The following is a 14,164-nucleotide window of genomic DNA, read 5'->3' as shown; positions in this document are numbered from 1 at the left end:
GAACAGAAGTGGAGTGTGGCTCTCTTGAAAGGCCATGTGGTTCCTGTCTCTGGTGATGTTCAAAGACTGCAATAGAGTAATGTCTAAGGTCCCTTTCAATCCTGATTTGAGCACCATTATTAGATTAACTGAGAAATTGTGATAGTAGATGTCTGGTCTCTGTTCTTTGGGCCTGTCTAAGGTCTCCTGGGAACTTAAGATAGCAAGTGAAGAAGCTAGAGTGGAGACCACCTGCAGCCGTGATCACACTTGTGAGGTGGAAAAGACATCTGTGAGCAGGAGTAAGTCTGTCGGGGGTTGTCTGTGAAGGCGCAGCTGGAGCCAGTGAGTAAGGTTGGTACTGGCCTTTTGTAAGGCTTTACCTCAGAGCTTCAGGTGGAGCTGAGATCTAATTTACATGGGGGTCATTAGATACATACTTAAAGTAGAATCTTTAATGGTGGGAGTTTTGAGAAATTTAGAAGAAAAATGATAGCCTTATTTGATGATATCAGAACCTTAGGTGTTAAATCTATTGCTTAATTTAAATCCATTCACATAATCTGTTCAGCTGTGACATTTCAGATTCAAACTGCCATTTGAAATCTGAAGATGGGAGACCTAGTGTGTCCTGTCAGACCAGTCTGGAGTTTTCTGGAGGTCCACTCTGTTCTCAGCTGCCTGAGGGCCTGTGCACATGTGGGGGCGTTAGAGACTGCGGCACATTAGGATCTGTTGCAGCAGTGCTTCTTTCTTGAGTCCAATAGAAGGGCTAGCTGGAGTTGACTTTTGAAAGGTGTGTGAGTAATATCAGAAGAGATCCTCAGGAATTTGTCCCATTTTGTGTGTGATACCAAGTGCAGAGTGGGGATTGGCTGGTCACAGATCTGTGGCTGGAGTGGACATGGATAGTGACTGAGCTCCATGGGCTGCTTGTGTGCCTGTCACTGGGACATGAAGACTTGCCTTGTCCAGGAAAGATGGAAGACTAGTCGGTGCGAGCACAGAGGAGAGGGAGTGGCTGTTGTTATGGTTATGTGTGTGAACCTGACTTGTTCAGAGATGGATGTTGCCCACCCAATGTGGCTCAATGGTTGAGCATCAACCCAGGAACCAAGAGGTCACTCACTGGCCCTGACCGGTTTGGCTCAGCGGATAGAGCATCAGCCTGCGGACTCAAGGGTCCTAGGTTCAATTCCGGTCAAGGGCATGTACCTTGGTTGCGGGCACATCCCCAGGACTGGGTGTGCAGGAGGCAGCTGATCAATGTTTCTCTCTCATTGATGTTTCAAACTCTCTATCCCTCTCCCTTCTTCTCTGTAAAAAATAATAAAGTATATTTAAAAAAAAAAAAAAAAAGGTCACTCACTGTTCAGTTTCCAGTCGGGCACATGCCCGGGTTGCAGGCTCGATCCCCAGTAGGGAGCGTACAGGGGGCAGCCAGTCAAAGATGTTTCTCATCGATGTTTCTATCTCTCTATCCCTCTCCCTTCCTCTCTCTCTAAAAATCAATAAAAACGTATTTTTTTTTTTTTTTTAAAGTGGATGTGTGTATATCTTAAGAATTTATGTTGGTGCCTGGGACAACCCCGGGTGGGATGTTGTTCAGGTGGAAGGTCACCTGGCAATAGTGTGTGCAGCTGCAGTGGGAATTCTGAGAAAGGAGGGTCAGTTGGACACCAGGGTGCTGGCTTCATTGTCAGTGTTTGGACCTGGAACACCTCCATGTTTCTTCTGTACTGGCTACATGTACACTGGGAATCCCACAGAGTGCTTGCCCTTCCTGTCAGACCTGGGTAGATGTGCTGCTCTGATACTATGACTTAATGGAAAGGCTTTCTTTATTCCTCACCTTAATCTTTAAAACTTGCAGATTAGAATTAGTTGGAGACAAATTCCTAAGTAAATAGTCTTAGTCAGTTTGTCTCCACTTTCTTCCTTGGTCTCAGGGTGCATCTGTGTGTAGGGTGGGACTGGAGCCCCACAGAGGCTCTGGCCTATGGGTCATAGAACTTTCCCCATGTGGTTGCCCAAGCCCTGCATTCAGGGATTTCTAAAATCTTGAAGTGCCACTGGTTTGTATCCCATTTGGGATGATGAGACCCTTTTAAATCTAGTCTGCTGCATCTCAGATTGCCATGAGCTGTCTTCCTAGCTCCTGAGCGGTGTATATTAATGGGGGTGTTATTCTTTAATTAGGTTACTGTTGTTGATTCTCCCACTAATGACCCATGCCTGACCTTTGTTATTTAGTCTAGCTTATCGTACCTTGTCCAGCATATGGTATTTTGTCTAAAGTGGCAGTAACTGACCTGGCAGCCTCACTATCCCAAAGTCCCCCAAGGCAGGGTGACCCATACCCTCTTAATTCATAGAGTAGTTCTTGACTCTCCCCAGATGGCCTTGCAAAGTTCCTTCCAACCCTGCTGTTTCCTGGCCTGGTTTCTAAAACCTTGTGGATTAGAAGGGAGCAAAGGACTTTTAAAGACAGTAACTCTCAGTTACCCTTAAAAGCTCAGGGGGCCCCAAGGTCCACATTCTATGTCATAGCATAATATCAGAACCTTTTTTTTATCTGGCTCAGTATTCAGAGATTAGGAGGAGTATAGAGAAAAGGTACATAACCATGCAGGAGAACAAACCATCAATTTTGTGAGGATTTTACTTCAAAATGGTTACACTTAAAAAAAGTTTTGGCTCTTAAGGGGTCACTCCCTGGAAAACTTGTCCTCTAATACAGCGGTCGCCAACTGGTGGTCCGTGAGGTCCAAAAGGTTGGCGACCACTGCTCTAAAAGATGGTTCAGGTTTTACTGCAATATGTTTTGTTTGGAGCTAATGGTCTAAGAGCAGAGCTTCCTTTTTTTCCCCCAAGAAAAATGCCTAAATATTGGGAAAGTTTAAATACTATTTTGACTCTTTTTGGTTGGCAGGTAAAAGGATCTGGTGTGTACAATGCAGATAAGTAACTTTTCTCTGGTTTTCTCCTGTTCCCTCTTCCTTCCTGTCCCATACCAGCAAAAGCTGGCAGGCTGACAGAGGTGGCCTCAGGACGGACTTTCTGGCTACTGACCGTTTTGCTGGTAAGTTTGTCCTGTCTGAATGCTTCCTGTCCTTGTGCTGTGTGTGTACTTCCTTCCAGTACATTTCATCCTTAAGTTTCTAGTGGTTCTTGAGAGAGAATCAGGTCCTGCCTGAGCAGTGTGTGCATGTGTGCCCTTCAGATGTATCGTCTGGCATCCATCCATTTTAATCTTTTTTCTTAAATGTGAATTATGTTTGCTCAGGATTATCTGAGTTTGCATATTGCTTCTCTTTAATGCTGAGCTTAATTTTCTTGAACTTGGGGAGAGGTCTAAATTATTAAAGTTATGTAAAAACTCATTCTTCTAATTAAATTACTTGGCCTTCTTATACTTTTTTGCCAAGGTGGTATAAAACACTTGGTACATAATTGTGTGAGGATGGGGGGTTCTTCCTCATTGTATTAGCATGGGGCTCACCTAGAGTTGGGGAAAGAAGCTAACACTCCTGGCCTCAGTGTCTTATAAGCCCTGTTTTCCAAATAAAGGAGCCGTGGCTTTGAGAGCTGGAGTCCCATGGAATCCCACTGAGTACTGTGGCTTGGGAGTGGGTTCCAGTTCCTGCCCCAATTGAGGTGCCCTTGTACCAGGTTCTACCTGCTGCAAGTCCCCTCCCACACCTGGGCGATAGGATGTTGGAGAAGAACCAATCAGCATATGTCAGAGGCTCTTAGCCCATCTGGGCAGTCCTTGCTGCCTTTTGCTACTACATTGTTGCCACAGAGTGCTGTAAGGCTGCTCTTCCCGCCCCCCAGCCAGCCCCCTTAGCATTGCAGTGCTGTTCAGGTGACTGAGCCCTGGATGAGAGCCTTGCCTCTGCTGCTTGATTGGCTTTTTGGTAGCAACTGTCATGTGGTACATTGTATTATAAGCATCAGGAGGTAACTTGGTGAACAGATAGACAGAATAACTGAGACCGCTGTTTGGAGAACCTTCCAGATGTTGATCTGTGTTGCTGGGTCACAGTGTGGTGGGTTCTAGTTGGCCCTAGTAGTTGGAGTGCAGACTATATCTGCGAGCCCTGGCATTCTGGTGTTGATCCCTCTCAGCCAGAGCCTCCATCTGCTCAACTACAGGGCAACTTTTGAAGGGACAGTTGTCCAAGGACCCTCCTTTATTTGCATTTTCCTTTTCTTCACTTGGTGAGAGTTTGGGTATCACCTTACTTACATTAGAGGTTGTGAGGAAAGTAAGGTAGAGTTTGTTAGTAAAAGAGAATTAATTCTTGGTTGAAAGCTTTACAGTCTCGTGGATATAGAGAGCTATCTGTGCCTGACTTTCTTCTCTCTCCCCATTCCCCACTCCAGTGCCTCACCAGGACTGTGTGTGGGCACCCCATCAACCATGAGCTCGGTTGCAGTTTTGACCCAAGAGAGCTTTGCTGAACACCGAAGTGGGCTGGTTCCGCAACAGATCAAAGGTGACAGCTTTGTACACACTCTTAACTTTTCAGACAGCGTTCCCTCCAAGCCCTTTTGAAATCTGTAGAAGTGCATTTGATACTAGTTGTGGGGTAGGGCCAGGGCCCACCTGTCTTGTGCACTTGGTTTTGCACTACCCTTCTGTGTAGGGTGGAACTAGCCAAGAGTAATAGGTGAATCTGGACTCAATGAGATTTAAAATGTGGACAACTTTCTGGAAAGCCGATGAATTTGACCATTGTTAATTAATATGATTCTTTTTTCAAAATTGCTGTTCCCAGTTGTGTTGAACTAAATCTGGGCTGTGGAGCACCCCAGAGCACTGTCAGGAGCCCACCAGGGGGGTGAAGGCTGGGCCCTCCCTGGCTTCTCAGTTCCTTAAAGCAGCTGGCCATGACCGAGAACACTCATCTGGAGGAATATGTCTAAAACATTGTCGTCTCAACCTCTCTTAATGTAGAAAGAAAAAATGATACTTGACGTTATTTTCTTCAGAATCTGGTCTCCATTTACAACATCAGGACAGCTTGATTTGCACACCAAATGTTTATCTAAAACCCTTCATCTGTATTTGATTTTATAAAATTTTCATTTGAAAGAGTAGGCTATTCTATTCCAAGTTGTTCCAAACATTCTTAAGTTTTCTATAAATGAATCGGATATTGGTTCTTAAGTTAAAGTAATTAAAATTAAAAATTCATTTTGTCAGTCACTTGTGCCACCTTTCAAGTGATCCTCTCTGGGTTGTGGAGACCTGGACACTTCCTCGCTTTGATTCTGAGTGCCTGTAGTGCTGGGTCTTTCTAAATGACCCAGCAGCCCTATGGAGTACACGTCATATCCCTTTCTAGATGAGTGACAGATGCAAGGTAGTGACAGAACCCAAGCACTGTGTCTTTATTGGTATTTGGGTATAGCTTAGCCACATGGACAGAAGTGGTGAACCCACAGTCGGATGTAGGCCTGTGTGAACCCAAAGGTTATCTCACTGCTCTGTGCACACACCCATCCACAGCGAGTTTTATCAGGCCCTCCCATTGCCAGACGCTGTGCTTGGCCTTGCATATAGGCTGATTCCAAATAGTCACACTCCCACTTTCATGGAGTTGTGGCTATTGGGACAGGAGTGTGAATGGTGAGGATGGAGGATGGAATTGGGTAATGATGAGGGGCCCTGATTTCCAGGGCTTGCTGCTCCCTGAGAAGGGTGAGGACTCCCTGCCGGAGTTCTTGTCAACGTTGTACATGACAGGCCATGCCTGGCAACAGCGTTACTTTATTCTGCAAATTTGAGGGCCAGGCATTGCCATAATTATGATTAAAAAAAAAAAAATACAGGATTAGAAGACTGTGAGGGCAAGGCCTGCCTTCAAGGGGCTCACCTCATCACGGGAAGGGTGGGGTGCCCGGTGTCTGAGCTGATCCTTCACAGGGAAGCTGCCAGGGCAGGGGTCTTGCCATCAGGTTGACATCAACTTGGCCCCTACAGTTCACATGTTGGACCTGGGGGTGCTGGGCCTGGCGACCTCCTGGGGCCCTTTCCCATCACTGAATGAGACAAGTCACTGTCACTTGAGCAATTAGTGTTCTCTTTTTGACATTAAAACCTCCCAAGTGTTTTTTCATCTGATACTGAAAACAATGTGCTTCCTCTTAATCTGTGTTGGCTGGTCCAGTTGCCACTTTAAATTCAGAAGAAGAGAGTGACCCTCCAACCTACAAGGATGCCTTCCCCCCACTCCCTGAGAAAGCAGCTTGCTTGGAAAGCGCCCAGGAACCTGCAGGCGCCTGGGGTAACAAGATCCGGCCCATCAAGGCTTCTGTCATCACTCAGGTAGAAATGCCACTCTTTCTTCACCTGCCCTTCCCAGGAAGAAGACGGAGTATCTGATGAGAGTGCTTGGGGAGGTGCAGAGGGAATAGGCCTTCAGGTTTAGCCCATCCCCACCCCAGGGCTGCTCCATGGAGTACACTGCCCTCGTGCTAAACTGTGTCCCCAGCACCCAGAAGGGATGGGTTTCCTCCTGTTCTTCAGCCTACTGCAATTCCGTCTCTGTTCCCAACTCCTGAAATTGCCCCTGCCTTTCACCCTTCCCCATCAGTACCTCCAATAAGACCTGTCTATCTTGTCTACTTTGTGTCCTATTGTCTTGAAGCAGTCATCTCCTCTGCCTTCTGTCTGTGAACTCATGTGGGGTCACAGTTGGTAATTGCCACCTGTCTACCTCTGTGCTGAGAGGGCACCTCTCCAAATCCAGACTCATAACCAGCTGCATCTGATCATCATCTTTCAATAGGCGTCTCCCAATCTTTTTCTTTTATTTATTTTTTGTAGTCATTATTCTTTTTATTTATTTTAATCCTCACCCAAGGATATTTTTCCTTTTTTTTTTTTAAGAGAGAGTGGAGGAGAGAGGGAAAGACAGAGAGAAATATCTATGTGAGAGAAACACATCAATTGGTTGCCTCCTGCATGAGCCCCAACCAGGGCCCAGGCTGGGAAGGAGCCTGCAACCGAGATATATGCCCTTTGACCAGAATCGAACCCAGGATCCTTCGGTCCGCAGGCCAACGCTCTATGCACTGAGCCAAACCAGCTAGGGCTCTCCCAATCTTTTTAACGCGCAGCTTAGTGTGTCATGTTCAGTCCTATCTCCACAGAGCAGCTGGGGGACCCGAGTTGGCAGTCAGATGTCTCCTTCTGCTGACACCATCTCAATGCAAGGTGGCTTCAGGGATCTGGCCCCTTCCTTTTTGCCCCTCAGATTGCTCTCACACCTGACTTTGTTAAGCCTTTGCCCTCTCTCTTCCACTCGTCCTTACCTCCCAGCAGAGCCGGCTGTGTCTTGACTCTTCGGGAAGGTCCTTCCTGGACATCCTCAGAACCTCCCTTACCTCTGCCCTACCCAGCCACTCAACTCCTTCTCTTTCCTTCACTGCACTCATTGTGTTGGGGGTGGTTGCTTCTTCACTAGAAGGTCGGCCTCGTTACATTCGGCACCTCCTGCTTATCTCTTCACTGCTCTCTGGCCCTTCCCTCAGTGGGTAGAGGAGTGGCACTTAGTGGACAGACTCCAATATTCCGTGCCTAGACATTTAAATATCCTTGCTTTTCTTCTTGCTGTCTCAACTTCCCCATTGGTCCTTTTCTGAGCAGGTGTTCCATGTACCCCTGGAGGAGAGAAAATACAAGGACATGAACCAGTTTGGAGAAGGTGAACAAGCAAAAATCTGCCTTGAGATCATGCAGAGGACAGGAGCTCACCTGGAGCTGTCTCTCGCCAAAGACCAGGGCCTCTCCATTATGGTCTCTGGGAAGCTGGACGCCGTCATGAAAGCCCGGAAGGATATTGTTGCTAAGCTGCAGACCCAGGTGAGTGTCCCCTGGCCTTGTCCTCCCAAGTGGGCACACTCGAACTTCTTCAGGCTCTCCCACCAGTGGAGCAGATTGATAGTTCAGAGGTGGGACAGCAACATTTGGAGCCTCCTGGCATTTTTAGTGAAACGCCACTAATTCAGTAATAGAACTGGGGTAAATGAACTGAAAGTTCAAGGGTTTCCCAGAGTTTGAGACATTTACAAGAAGCTGATGGTGTAGCAGGGGCATGGTGTTGTAGATGGGCAGTTCCAAGTGTAAAAACCGGCACAGGATCAGCAAGTAACATTGTAAGTACACATTTTCAGGCCCAGACTTGAGAGGTTACAAGTTTGAAGTTTGTTTTAAACCAGTTTCATAGTTCTGAACAGAATGAGGACTTCTTTGGAAACCATTGTAATAAGTAACCTGCAGTGCATTTCTCCCCGAGGGGAGTCGCTCAAAGACCAAGACTCTGCGTGGAGAATTGTCAGTCTCATGACAGGTAGAGCCTTTGTAGGTTTATTTAGAACTAGAGGCCTTCCCACCTGCTGCTGAGCCATGAGCTCACAGGGGAGACCATTCTAGAACACGTGGTGAAAAGATGGGAATCTGATGCAGGAGGGGCCATGGGACAGAGGCCAGGGGCTTAGCTTGTTAGCAGAAGGATGAGCACTGACTTGGCCACATGGAGCCTTGGGACAGTCCCTAACCCCACTAGATTTAGGGAGTTAAATCATTAAGTGCAGGAAGTAGAAAATGTTGTGTGTAAATTGCTTCCCATTGTGGCTGGTGAGTAGTATCCTCTGACTTTTGCTATTATTTGCTAATTGGTGAACATTTGAATGTTTTCAATTGAATACTGGGTGGGAGGGGGGGGCGGGGGAACAAGTTGGTTCCTGGTTTGCTCCACTATCCATCATTATTTTCTGTACACTCGTGGTTAGGTCTTGGGCTTGGTTATTTTCACATTCAATTTGTTTCTTTGGCAAGAAAACTTATGGGTGGTGCTGTGTACTTGGTGTTGAGTCCAAGATTGATCCGTAGACTGAGGTGTCTTCAGCCAAATTCATCCATTATAAAGTTCCTGATCCATCTGTGCTGTCCTTGCCTCATGCATTGCTGGTGGCTGCCTGGCTCCATCAGAGAGATGGCTTTCTCATCCCATCCCCATCCACCTCCACCCCACATCTGCAGGTACTCTGTGAAGAGCTTCTCTGCTGTTGGAGTGGGAAGGGCAGGTCCTTTTCCTTCCCCCTAATTTTTAGACTGAATTGGCCCTCTCACATCTTCACTGGTGATCATTAATTCTTTTTAAGTGTCATTAGGATTTTTAAAAGAATTTTTTATTGATTTTAGAGAGGGAGGAAGGGAAAGAGAAAGAAACATCAATGTGAAAGGAAAACATCGATAGGCTCCCACCTGCATGCCCCCTACTGGGGTTTGAGCCCACAACCCAGGCATGTGCCCTGACCTAGAATCAAACCTGCAACTTTTTTGGTGCACAGGAGGACACAACCGAGTCATACAGACCAGGGCAGGACTTTTGATGTGTTTATTAGTTGTTCTTTAGGCTGAAGTAGCCTCATCTTCGGCCAGTGGTTGGACTCCTCCCTGTTGGCTTCTTGCAGTTTTCTGCCAGGACCATCCACCTTCGTTCACTTCCTGATTTCTAACAGAGACGTGTGGACTGACCTTAACCATGTCTTTCCACAGACCCAAAATCTGCTGTTTGTCCGAGAATTCTTGACATTTGTAGTGGGAAGTTTCTTGAGTTACTGAGCCTTCTAATTAAGGTGAAGGGTTGTGCATTTTGCAGTCACTTGGAGTCATTTTTCTCTCTGTTTATGTTAGGCTATCATCCTGATTAAGTAGTTGGGTTCATTTTCTTTTATTTATTTTCCATGTTTAACAGTTACTTAGCCCTGGCTGGTGTGGCTCAGTTGGTTGAGCAGCATCCTATGCACTGAAAGGTCACCAGGTCAGGGCACATACCCAGGTTGTGGGTTCAATGCCCAGTCAGGGTGTGTGTGGGAGGCAACTGATCCATGTCTCTCTCTCTCTCTCTCTCTCTCTCTCTCTCCTCTCCTCCTCCCTCTCCCTCCCTCTCTCTAAAATTTTAAAAAATTTTTTAAGTTACATTTTTTAAAAAGTAACTTAAACATTTGATGATTGAACAGTCAAAGCTGTGCGATCAGGTAGGTACATGCAGAGCCAGACTCTTCGTCCTTCTCCCACCTACCTGCTTGGTGGCTTTTATTTTTATTTTTTATTTTTTTATTTCAGAGAAGGGAGAGAGAGATAGAAACATCAATGATGAGAGACAATCTTTAATCAGCTGCTTCCTGCACGCCCCCTACTGGGAATCAAGCCCACAACCCAGGTATGTGCCCAGACCAGGAATTGAACCAGTGACCTCCTGGTTCACAGGTCAATGCTCAACCATTGAGCAACACCCTCCAGACCTGCGTGACATTCTTAGTCTTTGGTGTATCCTCCCTATTTGGTTTGGAGAATAGGAGCAAAAGGTAGCTGGCCATAGACTCTGTCCTACATCCTGTTTTTCCTGCATATTTTTTGGAGGTGTCTGCATATTAGCACATAGCGACCTTCCTCGCTTCTTCATACAACCAAGGGATGTGGTGCCCTGGGAATTATTCGGGCATTCCCATTGATGGGCATTTGAGTAGCTTCCCAATTTCTGTTGTTACGAATCATGTCACAGGAAAACCTTGTGCACATGCCATTTCCTATTTTACCTAGTATATCTCAGGGTTGGTTTCCAAGAAGGTGATGGGTCAGCAGTAGCAGCAGGTGTGATTTTGCCATAACAGCTAGGTCCCCTTCCTCCAGGCTGTACCCTTGCACTCCATTCCTTCCCCATGGCCAAGCCAGGCCCAGCCAGTATTTGAATGTTTCAGGCTGAAAAGCAGCGGAGTAACCTTTTTTTTGTTGGCAGTCTTCACCCAAGGATATTTTTCCATTGATTTTTAGAGAGAGAGAAAGGGATGGGTAGAGACAGAGAGAAACATTGATGTAAGAGACATATCAATTGGTTGCCTCCTGCATATGTCCCCACCAGGGCCAGGGATCGAGCCTTTAACTGAAGTACGTGCCTTTGACCAAAATCGAACCAGGACCCTTCAGTCCTCCGACCGCTGCTCTATCCACTGAGCCAAACTGGTTAGGACTGAGTAAACTTATTTGCATTGTTCTGGTGAGCAGGATTAAGCATCTTTCCACATCCAAAGGCCTTTTGCTTTTCTCTGTGCACTGTCTGTTCTTTTGCCCTTTTCTATCAAGTTAAAGTTGTGCATCTTGCTCAGTGTATTCGGGCTCCTAAAAACCCTTCTCAGTCATATGTTACAAATAATATTTCCCAGTTTGCCATTTGTGTTTGATCTTGTGTTCTGCTTTGTGAAAGTTTATTAATGTGTAGTGAAATTCATTGAACAGTTTGTTATTTTGAGTCACTGTTAGGAAAGTTTTTTTCACATAGGTATTTTAAGAATGTTTATTGTATTCCTCTGGTGCATTAAGGGTGTTCTTATATTCCAGTTCCTGTTCTGTGTGGAATTTATTGTGAATGGTGTGGGCTACACATCCAGTTTCACTCTTTCCCATATGGCTTTCCCATCATCAATATTTTTTTTAAATCAGTACCGTGGTGCTGGCAGTGCATGGCCTAAAGGAATTTCCCCCCACTGATTTTGAGTGGCTGTTTATATCAAGTTCTAAATGTTCCTATTAACTTGGATATGTTCCTGGGTTTTCACTTCTGACCTTTTGGGATCTCTGTGTGCTAGTGTTCTCCTGATTTAGTATTGATGGTTTTATACTTTCATGTGTATACAGTACAGTGTTTCCCATCTCTCCCGTACTGTTCTTTTTTAGGGTTTTCCTGTCTGTTGTATTCTTTTTTGTTTACATGCAAACTTTAAAATCAGCCTTTTGCTCACAGTTGCATTAGACCTCCTAAGGGATGTTTTCTGATTGCTAATGCCTACATTCCACCTCTTTTACTGGCTTATAGTCCAACTACTTTATTGTCTTTTTCCTTTCTTTTGCCTTTTGGAAAGGGTCGTCTTTTTCATACATTTTCTAACCTGGTTGTTTTTAGTTAAGATAAAGCTGTTGGCTTCTGGCCCTGGTCGGTGTGGCTCAGTTGGTTGGAGTGTTCTCCTGTACACCAAAAGGTAGCAGGTTCAGTTCCTGGTCAGGGCACATATGTGGGTTGGGGGTTTGATCCTCAGTCGGGGACCATGTGGGAGGCAATTGATCGATATCTTCCTCTCTCCCTTCCTCTTTCACCCTTCCTCTCTCTAAATTCAATTAAAAAATAAAAATCAGTTGTTATAAAAAACAAAGGCTGTTGACTTCTGTATTCTAATTTTGCCTTCCTGTTATAGACAGTAAGAAAAATGTAATAAAGCAGCAGTTTCCCAGGGTTCGAGGCTGTGTGGGCAGGTGCTCTTCCTGTGCAGCCTGTGCCCCTCTTGTGTGGGGACCTGCTCCAGTGGAGGTAAAGTCATGGTGCAGGCAGTGCATGGCCTAAACAAGCACTTTCCCATTAAGTAGAGCTTTGGGGCTGAGGTAAATGTATTTTGTCATGTTAAAAAATATAGTAAAAATCCACATATAAGTGGACCTGTGCAGTTTACACCTTTGTTCAAGGGGGTCAACTGAATATCTATTGATTTTTATTTTCTTGTAAATTTTTATCATGGATGGATTTAAATTTTGTGGACATGATCATTTGATTATTTCTCTTCATAGATCTAACAATATGCTGAATTATATAAATGGATTTCCTAATATTGAATCATTTTTGGACTAAACCTTATTTGATCACAATGTAGAAGCCAGTGGTCTTATTTTCTATGCTAGTTGTGAAGTGAGGACCTTTTCTGTTGCCTCTGTGATACAATTTGACGGTTTCTGTTGTAAATGTTGATATTCTGTGTGAAACTGTATGCCTTGGGGGAGAAGAGAAGCTGGCTGATCTGTGACTTTGCTGGGACAGTGGTGGGAACCTTCATGGTTTGCTTCTTTTTAAGTTGCTGGCTGTTCTCTGTACAGAATTAGAAAGAATAGAAACGGCCATCTTCCTCCCAGGTTTCTCTGTGACTTCAGGAAGTTGGTTGATTTCTGACAGTTTGACTTACGAGATGAAGGGTTTGGATTGTTTCCATTTTCTTTACTCAGATGAGTTGTCTGTTTTATTTGCTTGTAAAAGAGACAGGTAGAAAAGTTTATTAACAGACATAGGGTTTATGTCTGAAAAAGGTAGCCCAGTACTCCAGAAACAGAAATGAATCTGGTCTGTCAGTACGTCCCTGCCTCCAACGATGTCCCAATATGGTGTTAGGAGTCACCAACATGGAAAACAAGACAGATGAACTTGAATATCCCTGTCTTAGTGGTGGCTTGTAGCTGGGCCGAGAAGATGTTGAATAAAGAATTATCTCTAAATAATTGTGATAGCTGAAAGTGTGACCCGGGTCATACCACACTTGAACTTACCCTAGGCAGGATGTCTGGGAAAGCATTCCCAAGAAGGTGATGTTTAACCTGAGACTATTCTAAAGGATAATGGGGTTTGGCTAGGCAAAATCAGATGAGACTTGCATTCTAACCGAAGAGAATATTATGGAAAAACATGCTTTTTCATAACCTACAAGTACTTTTGTTTTCTTTGTTTCTCTACCTATTGTAGGCCTCAGCAACTGTTGCCATTCCCAAAGAACATCATCGCTTTGTTATTGGTAAAAATGGAGAAAAACTACAAGACTTGGAGCTAAAAACGGCAACCAAAATTCAAATCCCACGCCCAGATGACGCAAGTAACCAGATCAGAATCACTGGCACCAAAGAGGGCATCGAGAAAGCTCGCCACGAAGTCCTGCTCATCTCTGCCGAGCAGGTAAGGCCAACTGTGGACCTAGTATTCATATGGCAGCCTTGACCCCAACAGGCCCTGTCTGTCCAGGTTGTGCCCAGACCTGTGCTCAGCTGTGTCCTTTCATTTCCAGGATAAACGTGCTGTAGAGAGGCTAGAAGTGGAGAAGGCATTCCATCCCTTCATCGCTGGGCCTTATAATCGACTCGTCAGTGAGATCATGCAAGAAACAGGGACGCGCATCAACATCCCCCCACCCAGCGTCAACCGGACAGAAATCGTCTTCACTGGGGAGAAGGAGCAGCTGGCTCAGGCTGTGGCTCGGATCAAGAAGATTTATGAAGAAAAGGTAGCGGTGGGAGGAGGGAAATCCCCATGGGCAGGAATGGAGAGTGAACTGAGCTCGTGCTGAAGGCTTTCCCTTCTAT

General features: G+C 45.4%; 1 protein-coding gene across 2 annotated transcripts in view; it reads left to right on the top strand.

Annotated features, from left to right (window-relative positions):
• The window catches only part of HDLBP (high density lipoprotein binding protein), a 74,646-nt gene that overhangs the window by 36,246 nt on the left and 24,236 nt on the right, over nt 1-14,164 (top strand). For both annotated transcript variants that reach the window (XM_070422598.1, XM_070422599.1), the window contains exons 2-7: nt 2,997-3,061; nt 4,369-4,481; nt 6,159-6,316; nt 7,640-7,855; nt 13,554-13,760; nt 13,870-14,085. In XM_070422598.1, coding sequence (XP_070278699.1) covers nt 4,406-4,481; nt 6,159-6,316; nt 7,640-7,855; nt 13,554-13,760; nt 13,870-14,085 — 873 coding nt within the window. In that variant the 5' untranslated portion in view covers nt 2,997-3,061; nt 4,369-4,405. The remainder of the gene's footprint in view (nt 1-2,996; nt 3,062-4,368; nt 4,482-6,158; nt 6,317-7,639; nt 7,856-13,553; nt 13,761-13,869; nt 14,086-14,164) is intronic.

Source organism: Myotis yumanensis, unplaced genomic scaffold (genome assembly GCF_028538775.1).
Source record: "Myotis yumanensis isolate MYYU_CA2020_CCGP unplaced genomic scaffold, mMyoYum1.0.hap1 SCAF_8, whole genome shotgun sequence".
Taxonomy (NCBI): domain Eukaryota; kingdom Metazoa; phylum Chordata; class Mammalia; order Chiroptera; family Vespertilionidae; genus Myotis; species Myotis yumanensis.
This window is presented reverse-complemented; position numbering and strand designations above follow the sequence as displayed.